Here is a 15944-nt window from a genome sequence, read left to right on the forward strand (position 1 = left end):
AATCACAGTCAGCACATCCAGCACAAGCAGGCAGGCCCTCTGAGGAGCAGTTTTCACATAGCAAAGGCTCTTTAAGGTTGATGACCTGCACATTTTCTCCTTTGGTGTCAAAAGCATCTCCTGTCTTGCAGGAGAGGCATGTTGCCAGACCCGTGGCCACCAGTTGACTGCAGTCCTCATTCTCTCCAACCTCCATGGGTTCCTTGGAGAATGCACAGCTGCAGGAGCTGCCTGTCAGTGGGGATGCAGGTCCATCTCCAGAGTCCTCACCGGAGCTGCCTGATGATGTGTCAGCTTGGTCCTGGTCTTGTTCCCTGTCTTTGCAATTTGAGGTTTCATCAGTGATGGTTAATGTGGTGCTGGGATACATGATAAGAGACTCTGGAGGGGTTTTCTCTTGGCAAATAAGAGGACAGGTTTGTGGACCATTGCTACAGTGGTATGAAGGTATCACAGTTTCCTAAGAGAAAGAAATGTAACAGTTAAGCTATTATTGAACTGAGTCAGACGAGGTCTGCAATTATATTACATACACTGAGGTGCAAATGTCTGAGACCACTAATGAAAATGCTATTTATATAAAAATTCATTACAAAAAGCATAAAAATATGAGACAAATTTGAAATGAAAAATGTTTGGATGTTATATGTACAGCATGTACTCAAGCTGGCATGGTCTTCACGAGTTTGTGCAAAACTTGATGTTGATCCATGTTATCCCAGCATTATTTGAGAATGTTCCCTGAAGCATCATACAGTATGTACTTCAATGGATTCAAGGAAATCTTTCATACATGATCAAAAGCACCAATTTGCTTTCATTTGATTAGTGACCTAGAGCAGAGCTATATTCACATCAGAAATGTCCTTTGTTTTAAATTAATCTGTTTATTTTTTTGGTGAAATGAATTCATTGCCAGATTTTCAATATGACCTCTGACTTATACCATTTGACATTTTTACTCACCTGTTGATTCCTGCTTCTTTTCAGGTTTTGGACACAAGTTCGTAGATTTACTGCAGTGTCAGAGAATAAGCTTTAATTAACAACATAGACAAGAATCTGTCATTATATGTAATCAACAAACAAAACACTAAACAAAATGTACCTGAGAGGAAGTTCAGCTTATTCTTACAGCGGAACAAGAAGAGAACGACCAGCGATACCACGATAATGACCGAGAGAATGGCCACCACCACCCAGGGTGTCATAGGACCTGGGAAAGTATGAAAATGAGGAGGTTTAAATAAACTGTGTAGCCAAAAGCATGTGGACACTCATATGTGTATGTTGAGCATTTACTTTCAAAACCAATTGCATTAATAGTGGGTTGGTACTCTATAGAGTCTAGACCTTCCATTAGATGTTGAAATATGACTGCTGGGATTAATCAAAACTAGTCAAGTTCGTCAATACCACAGACTTAGTAAATAGTTTCTTTCTGGACCTCCCTTTGTGCACAGGGACAGCGCACGAAGTGGCCCAGTAAGGTGTAAGGACACTATAAGCCCCCGATTGGATGGCGAAATTACCAAGGGTGACTCATCAGACTTCGAACTTCAAGTACGGCACATAGGCATTGTCATGTTGTGACTAAAAGCGGCCTTCTCCAAACTGTTTCCACAAAGTTGGAACCACTTAATTATCTAGAATATCATTGTATGTTGTAGCATTAGGATTTGTCTTCACTGTATTTCCTGAAATAGCCAAACCCATTAATTAAAAGGGGGTATAATGAGAGTCATGTGACTATATCCAAGGGTTGATCGCTTGGAGGCAAGCTCTGCTTAAACTTTGCTAAAATTATCCTTTTAGGCTATATTAAATGGTAAGAACTGTAATAGTTTTGTTTAAACTGTGCTGGGAGGGCAGGATGTAATTTTTTTTTTCAATCGTCTGCCTGTGGGGACATTTAAAAGCACGTACTTTCCCACATGTCAGATGCCTCGTAAGATTAAGATGGCAGAAGTCCAGTTGATAGAGGGAGTTAGTTTTGTGACATAGGTTGGGATTTCTCTAACATTTATGCAGTACTAAAGAAAATCTCAACAGACATGGAGGTCCTAGCAGAAATACATTGAGCGATCACATCTATGGAGGCAAAACTTTCCAGCATGATCACAAGAATGAATGATGTTGAGACACGCATGCACACAGAGCTCTCTGTCAGCTTCCCAGGTCTGGTGACAGACCCTGACAAGATTCTTGCGGTCGGTTGACAGAGACTTTGTTCAATGAGCGGCGAGAAATAAAGGCAAGTTGAGCTGTGAGGACCAAAACGTTGTTTTTTCCGGACTTTACTAGAGCGACACAAGCGATGCTAAGATAAACTTCTATTTTACTTAGATGTTATATTATTTTTTGTCTCTGACCCTAATAGATCTATGCCTAGCCTCCATAAAATTATTAACCCTGAAATGCATGGTAATTCTTACATAACTCTTAAATATTCGGGTCTTTAGAGACCCGACACTTATCTATCAAAAATGGATGTACAAAATGTAGTACACCCAAATAACAATATCAATGTCATATCATACTGTTCATGTGTTGTACTTGCCATAAGTTTACTTTGTTGTTTCTTCAACAAGCAATGTCAAATGTAAATAAAGTAAACTACAGAAACAACAGCACCACCTTGAGTAAGAAATTGCTTGTATATCATGTACAGTTGAAGTCAGAAATTTACGTATACTTAGGTTGACGTCAATAAAACTCATTTTTTAATCAATCCACAGATTTAATATTAGCAAACTATTTTGGTCTGGCTCATCCTTGGGAGCAATTTCCAAATGCCTGAAAGTACCACGTTCATCTGTACAAACAATTGTATGCAAGTATAAACACCGTGGGACCACATATCCATCATGCCGCTCAGGAAGGAAATGCATTCTGTCTCCTAGAGATTAATGTAGTTTGGTGCGAAAAGTACAAATCAATTCCAGAACATCAGCAAAGGACCTTGTGAAGATGCTGGAGGAAACAGGTAGACAAGTATATATATCCACAGTAAAATGAGTCCTATATCGACATAACCTGAAAGACTGCTCAGCCAAGAAGCCACTGCTCCAAAACTGCCATAAAAAGCCAGACTACAGTTTGCAAGAGCACATGGGACAAAGATCTTGCTTTTTGGAGAAACGTCCTCTGGTCTAAAGAAACAAAAATGTAACTGTTTGGCAATAATGACCATCGTTATGTTTGGAGGAAAAAGGGTGTGGCTTGCAAGCCGAAGAACACCATCCCAACCATGAAGCATGTGGGTGGCACATCATGTTGTGGTAGTGCTTTGCTGCAGGAGGGACTGGTGCACTTCACAAAATAGATGGCATCATGTAGAAGGACTATTATGTGGATATATTGATGCAACATATCAAGACATCAGCCAGAAAGTTAAAACTCGGTTGCAAATGTGTCTTCCAAATGGCCAATGACACCAAGCATACCTCCAAAGTTGTGGCAAAATAGCTTAAGGACAATAAAGTCAAGGTATTGGTGTGACCATCACAAATCCCTGACCTCAATCCGATAGAAATTTGTGGACAGAACTGAAAACGCTTGTGTGAGCAAGGAGGCCTACAAACCTGACACAATTACACCAGATTGTTTAGGCTTGGTTTAAAATACACACCTACATGCTGGCGATGTCAGTTGTAGGATGGAGAAATAGCCCATTCTATGTGGTTTAGTGCTAAGATTCAAGAATTCTGCTTACGAGTCCAGAATTTTATCTGTGATGTTTTAGATACTCAAATTTCATTCTAACCCAGACGTTCATTCTTAGAGGATGGAAGTAAATTGGTGCTCCCTCATTTCAAGAATGGTTCAACCATTATATATATACAGTGAGGAAAATAAGTATTTGAACACCCTGCTATTTTGCAAGTTCTCCCACTTAGAAATCATGGAGGGGTCTGAAATCGTCATCGTAGGTGCATGTCCACTGTGAGAGACATAATCGAAAAAAAAAATCCAGAAATCACAATGTATGATCTTTTAACTATTTATTTGTATGATACAGCTGCAAATAAGTATTTGAACACCTGAGAAAATCAATGTTAATATTTGGTACAGTAGCCTTTGTTTGCAATTACAGAGGTCAAACGTTTCCTGTAGTTTTTCACCAGGTTTGCACACACTGCAGGAGGGATTTTGGCCCACTCCTCCACACAGATCTTCTCTAGATCAGTCAGGTTTCTGGGCTGTCGCTGAGAAACACGGAGTTTGAGCTCCCTCCAAAGATTCTCTATTGGGTATAGGTCTGGAGACTGGCTAGGCCATGCCAGAACCTTGATATGCTTCTTACAGAGCCACTCCTTGGTTATCCTGGCTGTGTGCTTCGGGTCATTGTCATGTTGGAAGACCCAGCCTCGACCCATCTTCAATGCTCTAACTGAGGGAAGGAGGTTGTTCCCCAAAATCTCACAATACATGGCCCCAGTCATCCTCTCCTTAATACAGTGCAGTCGCCCTGTCCCATGTGCAGAAAAACACCCCCAAAGCATGATGCTACCACCCCCATGCTTCACAGTAGGGATGGTGTTCTTGGGATGGTACTCATCATTCTTCGTCTTCCAAACACGGTTAGTGGAATTATGACCAAAAAGTTCTATTTTGGTCTCATCTGACCATATGACTTTCTCCCATGACTCCTCTGGATCATCCAAATGGTCATTGGCAAACTTAAGACGGGCCTTGACATGTGCTGGTTTAAGCAGGGGAACCTTCCGTGCCATGCATGATTTCAGACCATGACGTCTTAGTGTATTACCAACAGTAACCTTGGAAACGGTGGTCCCAGCTCTTTTCAGGTCATTGACCAGCTCCTCCCGTGTAGTTCTGGGCTGATTTCTCACCTTTCGTAGGATCATTGAGACCCCACGAGGTGAGATCTTGCATGGAGCCCCAGTCCGAGGGAGATTGACAGTCATGTTTAGCTTCTTCCATTTTCTAATGATTGCTCCAACAGTGGACCTTTTTTCACCAAGCTGCTTGGCAATTTCCCGTAGCCCTTTCCAGCCTTGTGGAGGTGTACAATTTTGTCTCTAGTGTCTTTGGACAGCTCTTTGGTCTTGGCCATGTTAGTAGTTGGATTCTTACTGATTGTATGGGGTGGACAGGTGTCTTTATGCAGCTAACGTCCTCAAACAGGTGCATCTAATTTAGGATAATAAATGGAGTGGAGGTGGACATTTTAAAGGCAGACTAACAGGTCTTTGAGGGTCAGAATTCTAGCTGATAGACAGGTGTTCAAATACTTATTTGCAGCTGTATCATACAAATAAATAGTTAAAGAATCATACATTGTGATTTCTGGATTTTTTTTTTTAGATTATGTCCTCACAGTGGACATGCACCTTACGATGACAATTTCAGACCTCTCCATGATTTCCAAGTGGGAGAACTTGCAAAATAGCAGGGTGTTCAAATACTTATTTTCCTCACTGTATATATATATATATATATATATATATTTGAACACTTTCTTGTCATAAAACATTTGTGGTTCAGTGTAAATATCTTAAATCAGTGTAAAGATTTTAAAAGTTATTCATGGAACAATATATGCTGATAAAGAACCTTTTATCCTTAACACTCTTAAAACACTCCTTAAAGTTTGCAGGTGTCAATTTGATATTTTGTATCTAATGCAATGAAATGCATACAATTTTGAGTGTGAATTACTGTAAATGTCCAAAAGTGTCCAATTATCTTTGGGGGCTACTATTCCACATTATACCATCATTTGAGGTTTGATTGACTTGATTTAATTGTCAATGGAACCTTCTCACAAAACTGGTTTGTTCTATACAAATTCCTTTAAATACCATACAATTCCTGAGGCTGAATGTAAACATTTTACATATCTTACCAGGAGAATGTCCACACACCACATCTGTCTTACTGCTTCCTGGCTGTTTCTCGGTCTTGCCAATGGCTTTACAGCTGGAAAACAGATTGACATATCAATGCAGGGAGGCATGAGAGCATGGTCACTTCTGGTTTAATCTACAAGTAACCACATACAGCAGAAAGAAAATTTGATCTTTCTAGGGGAAGTGGTGGACAAATTAATCATAATACTACAGTGCGGTAAGACTGTGGGGGCTTTTAAAAATGACTGAGCATGCCTGTAACCTTCCCCAGACAAAGAGTGTCCGTGAGAATGAGAGCTGTGACTTTGCAAATGAGTCCTGTTAAAATGCAAATCTGTGTTTGTGACTCAAAGAGTAAGCATCTTTGTTGCATACACTCCCAGCTGTTGGTAACCATATGATGGTGTTATTGTATTGACTTCCGGATGCTTAAACCTATAGAGAAGTATACTCACTCTGTCCATTTCTTGCAGGCTTCTATTGACAGGGATTCAGAGAAAAATCCATATTGACATGAGACACAGGAAGCTCTGCCATTCTCTTAAATGAAGAGAGATAGAGATAAAGGATTTTAAGATAGATATGTAGATAGATAGATGGATGAACAGACAGACTGCATGTCTTTTAATTTTAAACGTAGTGTACATATCAAGATACTAAAGAGAAAATGTCAACTAAAGTGCGGCCAGATCCATTTCTGTCAACTGTATTATAATGTTTCTTTCCACTTGGCACTAAACCTGGTGCTCAAAACCACAAAGCTGGAGAAGCCAGTAATTTACTGCACTCAGTTTTGCATAAATATGCATCTATCTAAAAGTATTTTTGGAGAAGAAAAATGAATGCTTCTTAAAGCAAACTTATGAAGAAAGGCTTTCCAACCACCAAAAATTATCAATATATAAACTCAGCAAAAAAAGAAATGTCCCTTTTTCAGGTCACTGTATTGTAAAGATAATTTTGTAAAAATCCAAATAACTTTACAGATCTTTATTGTAAAGGGTTTAAACAATGTTTTCCACATTAAACAATTAATGAACATGCACCTGTGGAAGTGTCATTAAGACACTAACAGCTTACTGACGGTAGGCAATTAAGGTGACAGATATAAAACCTTAGGACACTAAAGAGACCTTTCTACTGACTCTGAAAAACACCAAAAGAAAGATGCCCAGGATCCCTGCTCATCTGCGTGAACGTGCCTTAGGCATGCTGCATGGAGGCATGAGGACTGCAGATGTGGCCAGGGCAATAAATTGCAATGTCCACACTGTGAGACGCCTAAGACAGCACTACAGGGAGACAAGAAGGACAGCTGATTGTCCTCGCAGTGGCAGACCATGTGTAACACACCTGAACAGGATTGGTACATTGGTACACCTGCGTGACAGATACAAAATGATAACAACTGCACAAGTTACACCAGGAACGCACACTCTCTCCATCAGTGCTCAGACTGTCCGCAATAGGCTGAGAGAGGCTGGACTGAGGGCTTGTAGGCCTGTTGTAAGGCAGGTCCTTACCAGACATCACCGGCAACAACATTGCCTATGGGCACAAACCCAACAACGCTGGACCAGACAGGACTGGCAAAAAGTGATATTTACCGACGAGTCTTGGTTTTGTCTCACCAGTGGTGATGTCAGACTCACATTGATTGTCGATGGAATGAGCGTTACACAGACGCCTGTACACTGGAGCGGGATTGATTTGGAGGTGGAGGGTCCGTCATGGTCTGGGACAGTGTGTCACAGCATCATTGGACTGAGCTTGTTGTCATTGCAGCAATCTCAATGCTGTGCGTTAAGGGAAGACATCCTCCTCCCTCATGTGGTTCCCTTCCTGCAGGCTCATCCTGATATGACCACCCAGCAAGATAATGCCACCAGCCATACTGCCCATTCTGTGAATGATTTCCTGCAAGACATGAATGTCAGTGTTCTCCCATGGCTAGCGAAGAGCCTGGATCTCAATCCCATTGAACACGTCTGGGACCTGTTGGATCGGAGGCTGAGGGCTAGGGCCATTCCCCCCAGAAATGTCTGTGAAATTGCAAGTGCCTTGGTGGAAGAGTGGGGTAACATGAACTGACAAATCTGGTCCCCATTTGTTCATTCCATTTCTCTTAGTCACATGTCTATGAAACTTGTTCAGTTTGTGTCTTTGTTGTTGAATCTTTTTGTGTTACATACAAATATTAACACATGTTAAGGTTGCTGAAAATAAAAGCAGTTGAAAGTGGACATTACTTTTTTGCTGAGTTTATATAGTTTTTTAGCCCAGTTTTATCAGCATATAATTTTTTTACACTGAAAATATTATAACCTAAAAATTAGATTCATGTGGTAACATCTAAATGAACTGGTTTGATTCAAGTAAAAAATATTATTTAACATCACTGTATCAGCCTGAATTTATTCAAAACTAATTGTATTCAAAACAAATTTGAAGGGTTAGATCAAGTAGAAATAGCTCCTTAAGGTAACAATTACTGTTTACCAGTCTTTACAGAGTACCCATAAAAGCCCATAAATTTCCTTCTGACCAACCAACACAATCACACTGGAAATTAATGTGAGAGTTCTGAATGTTTTTCCACCAACTTAAAGAGTAAAACATTAAGGCATGGCTTTCTATAAACCATTTACGACATTACAGAATGACTTTCTGTAAAGCTGCTTTGAAATTTGTATTGCTATATGTATGGCATATATTATGAAAAGCACTAAACAAATATAAATTACTTTCCACAATATTTGAATTTAAGTAAAAGCTAAAGACTTATTTCTTTGCCATTACTTATGATCAACCTTAGAGTGCATTGTGTGCTGTTTTGTGTTTAATTTATCTGTCACGTCCTCTTGTACTGTATATATGGAGTGGTGGTGGTGTAGTGGCTAAAGCACAGGGCTGTTAATCAGAAGGTCACAGGTTAATCAGGTCACAGTTTCTAACCCCACAGCCACCACCATTGTGCCCTTGTTCCGGGGGGATTGTCCCTGTAATAATTGCACTGTAAGTCGCTTTGGATAAAAGCATCTGCCAAATGCATAAATGTAAATGTAAATGTAAATTTTACAGCACAGCGGGCAACTACTGTTGTTGTTTTTTTTATTGTGCTTTATAAATAAAAAGATTGTTAATTTAATTGATTGACTTGAAATGACTAAAGTCAGACCCGATGTCCCGAATTCCAGACTATCACCAAGCGATGAATGTTCAAGCCCCGAAAATTGCCTCCAATGTGCCTTTGATGACACATCCCTTTTTATCCACTATTAGCTAAATTTGAACAGCCATAACTGTGCGAATGCTGTTTTGGTCTCAGTACTGTTAGGGTTTGGGTAATAAGTATATTAATGTAATTTATATTCAAATGTTTCAGAAGATCAGATGTGCTATGCCTTTCATGTCACATCCATTTAAAAAAATAAGTGAACACAGTTTTGCTATTGGGAGGACCTGTTGTGCATGCACAAAACTGTAGTTCCAGTTTTGGCCACTGGGGGCAGTTTGGACATTGGGAAAGCATAGACACCGATTTTTGCAGACAAATCATTCAGTAATTTTACCCTAAGATCAGTCTGGAATTGTTTGTGTACTGACACAACAGAGTCTTACCATGTATCAAAACCCCTTCTCCAGCAGGGCATTTTTTTATTGCCTCACAGTACTCGCAGTTGATCAGTGAACAGTGAAAACCCTGTTTGCACCGACAGGGTTCAGCCGCTATGGGGTTGTGTGGACGGGTGCGGTAAAACCCTTTACCTGAAGTGGATAACAAGTGGCAGGTGTACAAAAATGATGCAAAAAACATAAATCAACATTGAAGAGAATGCAAAATGTTCTGTTCATGCACACATATTATATGACAATGATAGATCACTAACCTTCATCGCAGAACTTCTGAGGAATACATTTCGTCTCACTGTTCCAGTCTGGCTGGTACTCATCACTGCCACAATCACGACACATTGTGTGCGAGCTGCCAGTGCAATGCTCGAAAACATATTTTCCTGTATTCAAAAGCAATTCATGGAATGAATTACACAATTAAAGACTTCAATGAGAACTGATCTAATTTACCGCCTTGTTAAATGTTTATAATGGGTTTTATGTTTTAATGATTGGAAAACTGATTTCAAATACTGAATACACATTGCAGAAGATAGCAAAATCTTTTGCAAAAGTGTGTAGATCTTTAAGGGCATATTTCATGTGGGAATTGTAGACCTCTTCCTCTTTCTCCTATCCTTCTGCTTTTCAAATGGGAAAAATAAGCAGTAGCCTAGCAATTTTAGCCCTTTTTAAACCTGACCTTGTCTTTCCTATGACTTTGCTATACTCACACAACTATCTTTACAGTCAATTACACTGCATGGCCAAAAAAAGTTGCATACTCAATTTCGTCTGACCACCTTTAGCTTTGATTACGGCATGCATTTGCCGTGGCACAGTTTCAACCTTATACAATGTCACAACCTTTATTTCCTTCCAGAGTTGCATACATTTTTGTCAGAGATCTTGTTTTGATGACGGGAGAGTTGAACCACTCGGTAAAGTCTTCTCCAGCACATCCCAAAGACTTTCAATGGGAGTTAAGGTTAGGACTCTGTAGTGGCCAATTCATCTGTGAAAATGATTCCTCATGCTCCCTGAACCACTCTTTCACAATTTGAGCCCGATGAATCTTGGCATTGTCATCCTGGAATATGACCGTGCCGAAGAAAACATTTATTGCTGGGATAACCTGGTCATTCAGTACATTCAGGTAGTCAGCTTACTTCATATTATTGCTGCATAATGTTGCTGAGCCTAGACCTGACAGACTGAAGCAACCCCAGATCATGACATTAACTCCAGAGTTCTCGTCACATTGTGCGTTTGGACATGCTTTTACTTTCACTTTTAAAAATAGCTGTGAGTTCTTCTGACGATTTTTTACTATGTGACTTCAAGCATTTTAGTGATCTCTGATCATGATCATTCAAGAATTTTTCCGACCACATTTCTTTCACGAAGCTGATGGTTCACCACTTTAATGCGTTGGACACTTCTTAACCCAATTCCAGTAATTTCAGCATTCTCCTTAGTTGTTTTCTTTGCTTGATGCAGGCCAATAATTTGCCCCTTCTGAAACAAAGTAACATCTTTTCCACGACCACAGGATACGTGTTCCAACATGGTTGTTAAAGAAATGAGAAGCAACACATTGCATCGGTTAGGGTTAAAAGAATTGTTGCCAGCTGAAATTTTTTTATCACTGAAATAATATTCCAATCTTATGCTCTTAAGTATCTGCTTATTTAAATTCAAACAGTGACTTTTTTTTGGCCAGCCAGTGTAGATGGAAATTGTCTAAAGCTTATTAACGTAGTCAGCTGACATTGAGCCGTTACTATAGTGTCTCATCCATAGTAGAATTAACTCGTTTATATGTATTACAGCTCACCTGGTTCACATTTACTGCAGCAGGTTCTGTTGTATTCATACTCCCCTTGGAGGCAGTTTATGGCCAATCCTGCCTGCAATGAACAGTTAAACAAACTTGAATTAACTGTGCAGCCTCCCAAGTCACCCATGGGAGGTTTTAGTTACAGATGCTTATCGTGGGAGAGAAACAGAGGTCTAAATCAAAATATCAGATGTCAAAAGATCATGTTGGTGTCATTACAATATATTAATTAACTATCAATAATCCAAATCTTACTAATTACATTACAGAATATCATATCATAGTACATATAGTGGCATCAAAATGTATGAATTTCATTGCATTAGATACAAAATATCAAACCAACTGGCATCTACAAACAAATAGAGCAAAGCCTTTTCTCAGAACTAACTTCTTACTAACATTTTTATAATTATATTAAACCAATAAGTCTCAATGGAATTTTTAGTTACCCTGGAGTTCGCACAGGTGTCCTAGCACAGTAACCACAGGTTAAGTTCATCACATTAATATGGACAAGATCCACTAAAGTTATTTTACTTTATGCTACCTTTCTTTAAAATAAATAGCATTTGGTTGGATATTTTTTTATATAATTGTAAGACATTCATGCATTTTGTGTACCGTTAAATGTCCAAATGTTTTTGGGGGCTATGGAGGAAAAAAAACAACAACATAAAATGTAGCCTGTTAAAACACTCACACTTGTTATAATGGCGATAATAAAGGAAATAATTTGAATGGAAAATTAATCATGGAAAGAAAGAGAACGAGGGAGTGTGTGTGATTGTGTGTGTATATGACAGGGGTTTTGCCCAACTCAGAGCATTCTGTAGGTTAAAAAAAAAAAAAAGGAAAGAGGGCAAAAAACACCACCCACATCCCTCCAGATACCACAAAGGCATTCCACGGTTTAACAGCAGGGCAAAATTAAATGCAATCCTTTGATTCAGAGCAAATCTGAGAAAATCCAGCAGTCACTCATATATAAGACAATAAAAATAAAAAATAGTGCCAGGCTCAGCATACTGCTCTCTCAGTGGAGGTGAGCGGGATCATGGAAAGGACTTGGCTGAAGTAGTCGGTGTTGCTTAGTAGACTGTTAAAATAGTTTGCAAAAAAAATTGAATTTGAGTATTATTTTCAGAGTGCAGTAAAAATGCTTTCAAATCCCCCACTGGCAAAGCCTAAGTTTTTTTTATTCCAGCCAACATACACAATAGACATTTTGAAATGTAGAAAAGGCAGAGAACTAATGATTACAAGAGAATATGATTTATTAAATATGAAAGTTCTCTTTATCTCTCTAAAACAAAGCACCTAATATGACGAAAGAAGCAAAACTTCATGATGTGACCATATTCGCCTAATTTCAAATTCCTGGAATCGATAATGGATCAGTGGATTTATCCATCAGCTCAGTGGGAAAAATCCATGTGTAACATGGAAATTCAAGAGGACATAATTTTTCCTTGACATGGCAACCTTTGCCTAAACAGGAGTCTTTTTCCAGCTAAGGAAATAAATAATTTACTCATGAGGAAAGAAAAAACAACTTTATTAAATTTATGAAACTAGTTGCATCCTATCCCTTGGCATATTGACCTATTAGTGACAACTGAGTAATTGTGTACCATCTGAAACTTTTACAGTGAATTTAGTACAGACAGTAATTGAAAAAAAAAATTCTCACTTTCCTCAAAAAATGTTTTAAGGACATTGTAGTGATGGATGCATGACAAAAAAAAAAAAAAAAAAGAATACATAAATAAAAAATACAGAAAACCCAAAGGAATGCCCAGAGTTCATTTCTGACCCCTCTCTATATGATTGTAAGTGACACAATGTATTTTCTTTGACTAAATAAATAAGATCATGGTCAGTGACGCCCTGAAAAATTATATGTTCGAAAATATGCACCAGACACATTGAGTTCTTTCTCACAGAATCTCATCATGTTAAGCACAAGATGTTCAGATTCACTGCAATTCTAGTGATTTTATAAGTTCAATCATGTTCACTGATTTGCATCCTATGTGTACACAATATGTACAAAAAGAAAAAAAGGTAGAAATACACTGGTAAAATACATGTATAGAAATAGTACCAGAAATTGATTTTATAATTAATGTAATAGAATCCAACTTAAGCTTTTAAAGACCTTTACCAACCTAAAATATAGTTTTCAGCTGTGCTGAACAAGCACCACAAACTCGTCAAGTCAGTTCCAGTCCATTATATTAACAATACACTTTCAATATTTACTCAGTTTGGAAGGCTGAAAGAAGCACAGTGTTTCAGAAAGTACTTTCTTCCAGATTCCGGCCTTATTTTTTTCCCTTCTTAAATCTGCAAACTGGCAAACACATGTTCAGACCTGCCTGTGATGCAATAGAAAACAAGCTAAAACTTTTGACCTGATAGGACAGAAAGATACTGTAACTAAGAAAGACTACTAAGATTTATTTACTGACTGACAGAATGAATGAATGAATGAATGAATGAAAGATCAAATCAAGTGAATGACAACAATGGAGACATAAGTTGGATCTATAAGAACTGCACATGCATCACAAACCAGAATATGAAAGATATTTAGTAGACTATTAGATATTAAGCTAACAATATAATTATTTTTTAATAATATTACATGTTTTGAGCTGTGGAACATGGAACAAAATTCTACAATTTCACTCCGTATCCTATACAATTGCATCAAAAAGGTGAAATGTATTTCATTTTAAAAATGAAAAAAGGTGATATATATTTCATTGATAGGCTACAGAAGCTGGACTTTTTGAGTGAACATACATCCCTACCTGTCTTACACAATTCATTACAATGATAAATTACATTTCGTGAAGATCACATTTACATTTAGGGAAATCTTTCAATGATTCTTCAGAACATCAAGCCCACGCACAGCACAATTATGGCTAGAACCATTCAAAACAACATGACAAAAGCACAGGCTGCACAGCCCCAGAAGCATCCACTTCCACATGGAGTTCCACACATACTGTGCGCCAGGGCAAACTTCAGGCAAAAGTTCAGTGAAAATTTTAATCTGACTGCTTGAAAACTACTGGCATCTTTGGGCATCAAATTCTGATCTGAGCTTCTTTGGAAAGTGCTGTCTGTAAGCCAGCTCGTTAAGGGGCCATTCCAACGGCCGTGTTTGACCGCCGCGTCTTGCAGATGATATCACAGCTGCGTTTTTTAGACGCGGTTACAAAGGGGCCGTTTACACCGGAGGCGATTCTACGTTCGTCTGCGCTGTTTTTCAAACATTTTCCAAAGTAAACCAGCGCTTGACGGAAGTCTCGCTGATTTTTCAGCGTCGCGCGCTGGGGCGCCGTATTTTTTAGACACTGTGTCATGTAAAAAGAACGTCAACTTTTAAAAACACCAACGTTCTCCTATATTCGTGGGTCCAGCATTTTTGTTTTGTTTTTGTTTGTTTTTTAAAGCGCAAGTACGATTTCGACGTGAACGCCCCCTAAGATTGGAGAGCGTACACAAGCCGTTCCCGCAAACTAAGTGCTTAAAGGGAACGGAGAGGTAACGGAGTCTGGCATTGTGGTGGAAAGGAGGGGTAGGTAGGCTACTCCGTTTCCAGCAAACACAGTGCAAACTAATATCTCCTAAAGCAAAGCAGACCTTTCCCGTCAAAAGTCTTAACAAGCGAAACAATATTGATAGAGAATCCAAGAGTACCCATGTAAAGAAACGTTTTATAATAATAATAATAATAATAATAATAATAATAATAATTTAATTCCTATTTAATACAAAGAGTGTGTTTCTGAGCGCAATAACAGTTTCTGCAATTAAAACATATTTTGTCCGTAAAGAAAGGAAGCAAACTTACCTGCGAGCACAGAGCAAGAACTAAGTGTGTGATCCATCCCTGAAATATCCAATTAGCTGAAAAGATCACTCTCATTATTCTAAAATTGGAAACACGGCTGATTAAACAGTACCCAGTTATTTCAGATTGGCAGTTTCAGTACTGTTTTACTATCCACTAAGGAACCGCAGAAGACTCGTGTACGCTCTCAGTATCACAGGATTGGGACGATATAAGGGATATCGACGCTCTAGACTGCTGTAGTTCATTCCCAGAGAGCATGTCCCATGATGTTCACTCACCCACGCCTTGCCTGCTGCTCTCTCTGTTTCCACAGCATGTCATGTGGAAGCTGCTCATTTTCCTACATGCTCCTCCCATTTCTCTTTGAAAAAATGTATATATATTATACAAGAATTGATGTTCATATTATTAGCCCGATGATCATTACAATCGTTTAATATTGCCAAGGTAAAGGTTATGAAGATGAATATTCCTATGCGTAGTGTATCACTAAACTTATCATAGGCTACATAGGAAAAATATAGCCTATAGTGTATGTTATAAATATAATGTAGCCTACTGTATATTTTATATACACTGAAAAAAAGAGGCAGTGTGTTACAGTGATTTTACTGTGGAAGTTGGTGTTCGTAGAAATGTAACACATGACCTCTTTTTGTCAGTGTAGCCTATAAAAATAATTTAAAGGGTAACTAAACACCTGCTCAGAGTCTGACTCCACCCACTAGAAATATTTGAA

At 38.6% G+C, this 15944-nt stretch overlaps 1 protein-coding gene across 1 annotated transcript in view; it reads right to left on the minus strand.

Annotated features, from left to right (window-relative positions):
- LOC127635009 (tumor necrosis factor receptor superfamily member 11A-like) overlaps window positions 1–15489 on the minus strand; it is an 18104-nt gene extending 2615 nt beyond the window's left edge. Inside the window, exons 1-9 of the mRNA XM_052114814.1 lie at window positions 15203–15489; window positions 11329–11401; window positions 9767–9892; window positions 9498–9644; window positions 6332–6416; window positions 5873–5946; window positions 1109–1216; window positions 967–1016; window positions 7–460 (exon numbers count right to left, since the gene is read on the minus strand). Of these exons, the coding sequence (XP_051970774.1) occupies window positions 7–460; window positions 967–1016; window positions 1109–1216; window positions 5873–5946; window positions 6332–6416; window positions 9498–9644; window positions 9767–9892; window positions 11329–11401; window positions 15203–15277 (1192 nt within the window). The 5' untranslated portion in view covers window positions 15278–15489. The remainder of the gene's footprint in view (window positions 1–6; window positions 461–966; window positions 1017–1108; window positions 1217–5872; window positions 5947–6331; window positions 6417–9497; window positions 9645–9766; window positions 9893–11328; window positions 11402–15202) is intronic.
- Between the last annotated feature and the right edge of the window lie 455 nt (window positions 15490–15944).

Source organism: Xyrauchen texanus, chromosome 42 (genome assembly GCF_025860055.1).
Source record: "Xyrauchen texanus isolate HMW12.3.18 chromosome 42, RBS_HiC_50CHRs, whole genome shotgun sequence".
Classification (NCBI taxonomy): Eukaryota; Metazoa; Chordata; class Actinopteri; order Cypriniformes; family Catostomidae; genus Xyrauchen; species Xyrauchen texanus.